This window comes from Cucumis sativus, chromosome 3 (genome assembly GCF_000004075.3).
Source record: "Cucumis sativus cultivar 9930 chromosome 3, Cucumber_9930_V3, whole genome shotgun sequence".
NCBI lineage: Eukaryota > Viridiplantae > Streptophyta > Magnoliopsida > Cucurbitales > Cucurbitaceae > Cucumis > Cucumis sativus.
The window spans coordinates 90,175-100,095 of NC_026657.2; the positions used below are offsets into that span (position 1 = coordinate 90,175).

General features: G+C 35.6%; 1 protein-coding gene across 4 annotated transcripts; it reads left to right on the forward strand.

Annotated features, from left to right (window-relative positions):
- Nucleotides 1-2,044: 2,044 nt before the first annotated feature.
- Nucleotides 2,045-9,531, forward strand: LOC116401646 (diacylglycerol O-acyltransferase 2D-like). Of its 4 annotated transcripts, XR_004215394.1 has the most exons (10): nt 2,045-2,625; nt 2,717-2,791; nt 2,894-2,979; nt 3,918-4,024; nt 4,112-4,267; nt 7,070-7,156; nt 7,251-7,348; nt 8,032-8,171; nt 8,680-8,767; nt 9,134-9,164. XR_004215394.1 is itself a non-coding variant. In XM_031882941.1 (9 exons), exons 1-9 carry the CDS (start codon nt 2,411-2,413, stop codon nt 9,233-9,235), a joined length of 1,014 nt encoding a protein of 337 aa, XP_031738801.1. In that variant the 5' UTR covers nt 2,054-2,410; the 3' UTR covers nt 9,236-9,531. The 4 variants fall into 4 exon arrangements, 2 of the variants coding, with proteins under 2 accessions (XP_031738800.1, XP_031738801.1); XR_004215395.1 differs by lacking the exons at nt 8,680-8,767; nt 9,134-9,164 and adding an exon at nt 8,325-8,596; XM_031882941.1 differs by lacking the exon at nt 8,032-8,171 and having other exon boundaries at nt 2,054-2,625; nt 9,134-9,531.
- Nucleotides 9,532-9,921: the final 390 nt, after the last annotated feature.

The following is a 9,921-nucleotide window of genomic DNA, read 5'->3' on the forward strand; positions in this document are numbered from 1 at the left end:
AAAATACTAGTTTAGACCCCAAAATAAAAATTGTGTATGAGGCTTTACTAATCAATTTTTTGGGAACAAACTTCAACTTTCTCGTACACATACTATTTACTAGTTTGTTCTGAATTTTCAGCAGTTTTTTGAACTTGCCAAAATTGGGTCATTTTTCATAGGTGTGCAAGCCATTTTTCGAACATTTGGGTGCCACCTTAGTGCACCACCAAGGAGCAACAAACGTGACCCTTAGCTCAATTTTCTTTGTCATAGACCATAACAAACATACAATCTCACACTTATCATCAGTCTAGAATGCCTGAAATAAAGAGGCACATGACCAAAAAAAAAAAAAAATGAAAGAAATTGTAGAAAGACTAGTTTAGACCCTAAAATAAAAAGTGAGTGTGGGACTTCAGTGATAAATTTTTTTTTGTTAAAAAGCTTAAACATTTCTCTAAATGAGATCAATTACAAGATGGATGTGAATTTTCAACTGGTTTTCTGGACGTTTTGAGTGCTCCCTAAGTCCACCATTAAGGAGCACCAATTGTGACCCTTAGCTCATTTTCTATGTCATAAAACATCCCAAATATATGATCCCACACTTATTCGTCTAGAATCCCTAAACTAAAGAGGTGCATTACCAAAACAAATAAAAGAAACTCTTGAAAGACTAGTTTGAACCCAAAAATAAAAACTAAGCATGTGGCTTGAGTTATCATTTAAAAAAAAAAAAAAACTTACATTCATTTAAATGAGACCAATTGCTAGTTTGGTGTGAATTTTCAACATTTGTGAATATGCCAATTTTCAACACTCATTCCTCTAAATGAGCGGCGGGGAACGACGACGACAAATCTCTTCTTCTTCTTCTCTCTCTCATGCTCCTTCTTCTCTTTTGATTTTTTAATTTAACATAATGAAATGAGTTTATTAAAAGGGGAACTCCCGATGTATCTTGAAAACGTCGGGAAATCCACCCCCATTCCCGATGCATAACTAATGGTGTTGGGCATGGTGATCATTTTTTCCAACGTTCTGACGTCGCGCAAAGTAAAGTTAACGATATAATTAATTCTTCAGCCTTGTCCGACACGACACTATAGACGTCAAAAGTACCAAAGGCAGTCCCGACATGCTCAATATAAACGTCGAGGCTTGGCCACATTTTCCCAGCGTGCATGGACACATGGACAATATGTCTATAACAATAACAATACTACTTATGGTTATTTACATATTAGTTATGGTCATTCAAGTGATTGTGGTTCCTATGGTTATATTGACAGTTGTAACATATCGGTTTGCATAAGGAGACCACAACTTCCTCATGAAAGTGATGGAAATTCATACTCAAAGTCTCTATATTATCTAGATTCTTCAAAGTCATCCTCATTAGGGTGGAATATGGTTTGATCCAAGGTATTGTCCTATTGGTAGCATTGAGGTTGATAATGAGATTCATGGATGACATACTTTCAATTATGTTGGAAACTTTTAGTATACTAAAAAATATTATCATTTGAAATCGAACATGATTATTTCTTTTTCTCCTCCTTCGAGATTTGATGTTCCAACTTACTCCTTCACCGGGTTTTCCTATTGCTCTAATTCTTGGTTCACCAGCTCTATGGTCATGTTGCATGCGTGAATTGAGATTCTCAAGTGTGGGGGCTAAGTTCTTTATTTTGTTGACTCTTCCCACATTGTCATAAGCTTGGCCACCCCCATTGAAAAATGTTGGTTTTTGAAAAATTTTAATTAGAAATTTGAGTTGGAAAATGTTGTATTTTAAAAAGAATGAAAAATAGATACTTTTAGATATATCAGTTGAAAATATGGAGAATATCCACGACATTCATTTGATAGTTCCACAATATTTGTCGATGCATTCACATTTACCAATTTTTGTATGGATAATATTCACAAAATGGATATTATCTATGTATGGAAAATTTTGATCGGTTTGTCATTGGGGACAACCATTTTTCAACCCTCGTAATAGTATCATGAGGTTTAGTGTATGCTCTTTTCCATAAACTAGTCTATCTATTCAATGAAAAAAAAAAGAAACTTTCCTGGTGATCATTATCTCCCTTATTTGAATACATTTAACATTAGACCTAAAAAGTTGAGATCTATGAAGAATGTTTAAGTGCCTATTACAACTCCAACCATACCTTACACATTGAAGAAAAAGAAAGAGAGAAGAAAAATGAAGCATGGGCGTAAAAACAAAACTTCACTGAAATGGTAGTGGAAATTGGAAGTAACAAGTACGACGTGACTTTCACTCAAGCTTCCACAACTGCTTCAGCAAATTAGTAAAAAGGGCTGGCAACTAGAAAGTCCTGTGCTCGGTTCTTTCTGGATATATTGCGAATTGCGATAACTTCTCCATTTCTGGGGGAAACGGAGTAGTAGGATGGGGATGGGGATGGGGATGGGGGTGGCGAGGGATGAGATAGATAAAATCTCAGAACCTTCCGTCACAGTTTTCAAGGGAGGCGGTGGGTCGGCGACCAAATGGCGGATGATGCACATAATAGTAGCCCTGGGAATTTGGCTTGGCGGTATTCATCTCAATTTTGCTCTAGGCCTCATATCCCTCTTCTACCTCTCCCTGTCCAAAGCCCTCTTGTGAGTTTTGTTTTTCTCATTCTCTCATCCCTTTTTTACCTTTTCCTTTGGGTGCGTCTCTTTCTAATCTCTCTCTCTCTCTCTTTTTAAGGGTTTTCGCTTTACTTTTGATATTAGTGTTAATTCCTGTCGACCATAAAAGCAAATACGGCCGCGTATTGGCTAGGTATGTTTTGCACCTCTTTTCGTTGGCCCCCCTCTCCTTCTTCTTCTTTCATCAATCTGTTGTCCCCCCTCTCTCTGCTTATAATCTGCTGTTTGCTTTCAGATATATATGTCAAAATGCTTGCAGCTATTTTCCAGTTACTCTACATGTTGAGGATATACATGCGTTTGATACCAATCGTGCTTATGGTTAGTGACTGCTGTTTTTATTTGTTACTTTATTTTTTCATCCCCTTCTACAATTGTTCGGTCTCTCTCTCACCATCGTAGAAGAAATTATTTATTTATTTTTTTAAAAAAAACCATAAAAGAAATATGAGAAACGAGATGTTTGGTTATAGGAAACTTGGCTCCTCGTATCTTGTCTTAATACCTTGTTTATGGCACAAGGTTATAATGAGCAAACATGCATGATATCCTATTGGGTGCATTTTGGTTTTTAGTGCCTCTAAGATTACTGAATGAGGCTACACTTCCCAAATTGTTGTGTGGTCGGATTTTTGTGGCTGAGCATGAACCACCACTCTTTTGAGTCGTTTCCAAGTAGTGGAAGGGCTTGAGCAAGAGCTTTGGATTTTATACAACATCTTACGTACTCCACTTTTTTTTTTCAAGTGTTATTGTGTTCTTTCATTGTTTCTCAAGGAAAGCAATTGTTTCTAAAAACAGAAAAAGAAGTGTACTCCTCATAACGTCTCTGGGGCTTATGCCTCAAGGATGTCTTGAAGCCTTTCAAAACATGGATAATCATTTTGTATTTGCGTTTAGTGGTTTCCTTTTTGTTTTCTGCTTCCATTTTGGTTTAGGTGATAAAAAACTTATGTTCTTTCTTTATTTTGTATTACCTAAAGTTTTGTTTCCCAAATAAAAAAAACAAACAAACAAATAAGTTGGTAATAAATTACAATAGTAGGAAACGACAATACAGTAGTCTTCTATCATTGTCCTTGTTTGATAGAGGAATCAACTGAATCCAAAGGAGAAATCTTCACTTTCTTCCTTGGGGGACTGTGCATCTTTTTCCTTATTTTTTATGGATATTTCTTTTATTTAAGAAATCCTTTATTTTCAGAGAAAATATTTGGAAAATACATTTTTTTGAGCAATTTTATTTTCCAATGTTGTAGTTTTTGGTTATGAGCCACATTCAGTTTTACCTATTGGTGTTGTTGCGTTGGCCGACCTTACTGGTTTCATGCCTCTCAAAAAATTGAAAGTCCTTGCAAGTTCTGCTGTAAGACTTCTTTCTTTTCATTCTAGGCATTTACTAGCTTTCTTTGTAACTTCTAATCGTTTCATCATGTGCGGGGTATTCTACCAGGTGTTTTATACTCCGTTTTTGAGGCACATATGGACATGGATGGGCCTAACGCCAGCGACAAGGAAAAATTTTATCTCCCTCTTGGCAGCTGGCTATAGTTGCATCATTGTGCCTGGTGGAGTACAAGAGACATTTCATATGGAGCATAATTCGGAGGTCTTTATCCATCCTTTCTTTACCTGTAAATTTTGACATTGATTCTTCTATCTTTATTTGATTTATTTACACTTTCCTCCATTTTATTAGAAGGTTAAGGCTTATCCACTTGCACAATGGAGCCAAGATAGATAAAACTCTAGTCCCTTCTTGTTTGTCTATTTTGAACTTAGCCAGAGCATTGCTAAATTTTCTCTCTTTTTCTTCTACATTCTCCTATTTTCTAGTATCAAAAGGTAGATATAACTGCTGGATTTTGCTGCTTCAAGCATTCTGGAGTTACTTTTCCTTTGTGATCAGTGCTAGATGAGTTTGTTTTTTGTAATTTTTTGGGGTCTTAATCTAGTTGAGATGTCTGAGATGCTCCTGATCCTTGATCCTTGGTTTCTTTGCTCATTGTATGTTCCTCTTGTACTTTGAGCTTTTGTCTCCTTATTAATATATTAATGAAAGAGGTTGTTTCCTTTTCAAAAAATAATGGTGCTTAGTATGGAGCATGTAAGCCTTAAATTAATTAATAACATTTTACAAATCCTCAATTGGTATGAACAAGTATTGTTGAACATAATAGTTATATAAAAATTAAAAAGTAACAAATTCCCACACTAAACAAAAAATCTACTTCACTACTATTATTAATAGGATGGACTTATAAACATTTTTTATCAATAAAGTCATAGTAGTAGTAAGAGTCAATGTTTTCGAGGCAACCCATGGTTCACTCCTAAGGCGAGATGTGAGGCAAACCAAAGCCATTGATGGTGAGGCAACAAGGCTACAGCAAAAGAATATCCTTTCAGAAAGATCCTTGGATTGACAATTAGTCTTATGTTCATGTCTTCCTCGTCTTTTCAGGATAGCATTGTTGCCCGATGGGTATGTATTTGACCCTTAGGATGGTGAAACTTTATCATGAGTAGTTTTCTTTAGAAGACTGTTGAAAGAAGTTGAAATTCAAGATTTTGAGCCATTACTACAAATCGGCATTGGTGGTTCACAAATAAAAACCAAATATGTCTAATTCTAACTCCTTCTTGTGCTAGTTGCTTCACAACATTCATGAAAATGGCCCTAACCATTAGCACTTCTGGAAACAGATCTTTTGAAGTATGGTGGCAGATGAACCATCATGGGTTGGCCTAATGGTAAAAAGGTCATTACTTAACTAAGAGGTCATGGGTTCGATCCATGGTGGCCATCTACCTAGGAAATAATTTTCTATGAGTTTCCTTGACAGCCAAATGTTGTAGGGTTAGGCGGGTTGTTCCGTGAGATTAGTTGAGGTTCGCGTAAGCTGGCCCGAACACTCATGGATATAAAAAGAAATATATGGTGGCAGACGAATACATTTTTGGTTAGACACTTGGATTGTTGATTCTTCTCTAAAAGTTGATATTCCTTTTCTATTCAACATAGGTTCTCCCTCCAATTGTTTGGTTTATGATAATTGGGATGGTAATTTTCGTTCATGGAACATTATCTTTCGATCATCGCTCATAGATGAAGATCGTTCAAAGATGAGATTCTTGTTTCTCGGATCTTTACAGGTAAAAAAGTGAAATTTGGAAGTCTGGGACTCTTAAAAGAATCAACATTCTTATTTGGATAATGAGTTCTGGATTGCAGAATTGTTTTGAGCTTTCTTGAAAGAAATCTTCCTTTGCATTGCCCATCACCTTTTATTTGCTTTCTTTGCATGAAGTATAGGGACACCTTGCAACATTTATTTTTTGATTCTATTTATTGAAGGCAATGTTGGTGGAAACCCTCCACGCATCCCACTATTGTTCCTTTATTAGTTGGTCTCAGATGTGGCATTAGCGTCCAAACTTTTGTGGTCTAATGTGGTCTAATGGGCTGAAAGAGTGCAACTAGAGAGTTCAAGTCTCTTCCTTAGGATGACCGTTTTGGTTCAGCTTGTCTGAAAGCCTCCCCTCATGATGTTCTTTCTCTAAAAGCTTGGCAAACTACTCTATTTGGGATATTTGTCTTAATTGGAATGCTTTAATGGAAGTGTCTGTTTCCTTTTAAAAAAAACTTTTGATTATAAGAACAATATCTATCGACATTCTGTTACGGGAAAAAATGTTGAGGTGGTCGCAACACTAAAAGAAAGATGATTTTTTTCTTCAAAAAAAGAAGGAAACAGAAGAAAAGAGAAAATAAGAAGTCCGTATTTCTCTTACCACCACAAAATTAGGAAACAAAAGAGGAGAAAGCCTGCAGCTACCATTCAGGTCGGTATTTCTCTTGTCCCATTGATGATAAAATTAAGTTTGTTCTAGTGTGTCACTTCTTGCTTTTAAAGTGTAAACTTGTCAAATTCTGAGGTTTTAGCTTCAGAATAATTTGTCAGATCATTTTAATGTCCTAAGCAATGCCTTTTGGTCTTTTTGTACTCTAACCCCCCCCCCCCGGCACACACACACCAAATAAGGAAAATAATTGTCCAAAAATGGGTCCAGTTAGAGGTAGGACGGTGGTCTGGCTTGGCGGGAGTTCTTAGTTAGAGTAGATTATGGATTATGTAAGGAATCATTATGGATGCAGTAGGTCGATTAATATAAAATAAAATAACACTAACAGCAACAATAGTCACGAGCCTCCTTTTGTTTGGTTGAGGCATAAATCCTGAGACACCTCAAAGCCCTCTTGCTAAAGGCTTATGGTTAACATTCAGGGAGAGGAAAAGGAAATGTAATTAGTAGAACTTCTTGCTTTTCTGTAAAGTTGGGTTGCAGTAATCATTCTCATTCCATGAGAAGCTTGGCAGGATTGACAATTCTGAAATTCACTTTGTAGACTGTCTTCCTCAAGACAAGACGAGGATTTGTTCGTATAGCGATGGAGATGGGTACACCACTGGTCCCAGTTTTCTGCTTTGGTCAGGTATTTTTCTAATGTTTTCGTAGTGTTATATTTCTCGTGCTATAATTTGTATTTTAAAATTTGATTTTGATCAGTTTCCTCCAAATTCATGTAGTCAAGTGTCTATCAATGGTGGAAACCTGGTGGTAAGTTTTTCCTCCAATTTTCAAGAGCAATCAAGTTCACACCAATTGTCTTCTGGGGAGTTTTTGGGTATGTGTATATTTTCTCGCCGAGTCTTCACAAATATCATGCTCTTCTCTTATCTTACCATGCTGTTCTTGTCCATCTTGCTAAAAAAGAAAGAGCACGTCTTGTTAAATGGTTGCGTGGTTGCATTGTTGTATGATTGTATCTAGATTATTGCTTTTAGGAGTCTACTTTAAATATATGTATTTTTAGTCATTATATCATCAATTGTGCACAAAACTTCTAGCTTCGGAGTCGAAGCTCTATTATGTGCTCATAACACAAACACTCCATTTTAGTTAGTGTCTAGTGTCGGACACAGACAAACACCTGTCCAACATGAAAATTTACATGTCCTATTCTTATTTGTTGTTTTCAATTTTAAACATGCGGGCCATGTTTGGGATACTTCCTGGACACGTCTAAACAATTCTTTTAAAGAATAAAGACAAAACAGCCCAACCTTTCTTGTTGCGAATTTAAAGCCCAAATCAATTATATGTTGAAAGATGGGGGAAGCCCCTTTTTAAAACCAGATTTTCTTTAAAAAACTGAAGTTAGGAACCTTGGGTTTCATCTCTTATAATTGTTAATTAACTTCATTCTTAAATCATCCATTGACCTAAAAGTTTAAGTTGACGATGGAAGACAAATTTAATATTATGTCATCTAACACTCACCCTCACTTGTGGGTCTGTAATTTGTAGAAGACCCATTCTTGCCCTTCACTTCATAGGGATACTCTCCTGCAATCAGGGATGCCTATTGTAGGCTTTTGTTGAACCTTCTAGGAGTTGCATAGACTGCAACTTGAGGCAAGCTGAGTTTGGGTGTCATTAACAACCATGTAATTGCTCAACTGTTCAGGATTTATGATTATTGTTATTATTTTCTTTTGTGTATTTCCCTTTCGCAGGTTTTTTGAAATCTATTTATTTTTCTACCTAAAAGGTCATTATGTACTCTGAATTATTATATTTAATAAATATAAAATTAACAGGTGCCATTAACAACCTCGTAATTGCTCAACAATTCAGGATGTCAGTGTTGACACTGCACAGTCAATATTGAATTATATATTTAGTTATTTTTTTGGGAAATTGGACCGGGCAAAACTAACTTCGCGCCAGCCTTGGGCTTTAGTTTGGTAAAAATGTTGTATACATGCAATTTATTTTGAGAAATTTGCCTCAAGAGGAGGAGGAACAAGATGATCCATGAAAAAGTTCAATAGTATGTTATAACATTGGGATCAAGTGTGTTGGTTGGTGATCTTTGGTTTTGTTCGTAAGTTAATCTATCTAGTTCTAATTTCATCGTTACCTGCCTATCATTGAATATTGTTGTGTTTTCAGATCGCCTCTTCCTTATAGGCGGCAGATGCATGTGGTGGTGGGAAGACCCATTGAGGTGAAGAAAAATCCAAATCCAACGAGTGATGAGGTAGGTGTCTCAAAGGTCCATTAACAATTTAACATATATGCTAGAATGATTGCAATTCTTTACGAACGTTTAAGCATACATAATATTGACGTCAAAGAATCTCTCTTTTTGGTCCTCTATGGAACTCCACCGCCCAACTTTGTTTGGCTAGATGAGTGCTGAGAAAGAGAGGTAGTGGGGGAGCTGAGGGGTCAAAACTAGTTGCCTTACTTTTTGAATTTAACAATCATAAGTAGGATTCAAACCGATTGTTTGAGTAAGTTCTTTAGAATTATCTGCTTAGGGGGATCATTTACCAAGTCCTGTATTTCATTATTCTTACAACTATCATGGTAAGTCCCATATCTCTTACATGGTTTTTATCAGGTGCTTGATTTACACGGTCGGTTTGTTGAAGCACTCGAAAGTATGTTTGAAAGGTATAAAGGACAGCTTGGCTATGATGATCTGCAGTTAAATGTCCTTTGATTAAAGGTTGAGAGATTTATTTGGTCCAACTTCAATCAATCCTGTACTCATCTCTTGTATTCAAGAATATCTGTAGCAATGATCGGAGTGCCCATTATTATACATTCGAGATCTTTTGGCAAATGATGTGGGGTCCAGCAGAATAGAAAACCAGGGTTTTAAATCTTTGAGAATAATACACTTAAATGGAATTCGAATTCAGTTATGAAATGTTGTAGGATAAACCAACCCTTGTTGAATTAGAAATGATGATCATAAGATGGTTCGATTAATAATTTAATCTTTAATATTTTGTAGTCGGATGCTATAATGGTTTACAAATTGAAGGTTTTAACTCAAACCATGCTCGAAAACTTCGAGGATGGTGATTTTAGAAAAATAATAAATCACTAACAGTTGAATTTTGAAGCATTGTAGGATGAAATATATGTTTCGAATTTTCTTTTATTTTCAATATGTGCATTCTTACCTCAATATCAATCTGCATGTTATTGATCTAACAATAAAATAAATTAATAAAAATATATATTTACTATAATTATTTTTTAAAAAATAAACTTTCAAATATAAAATACCACTTTAGCAATACAATGGTTCTAAAATCGCTTTTTGTATTAAATTGAAAATTAATTTTAAGAGTTTGTTATCAATTATAGATTTGATTGTTTGAGAAAGGGTAGTTTAGA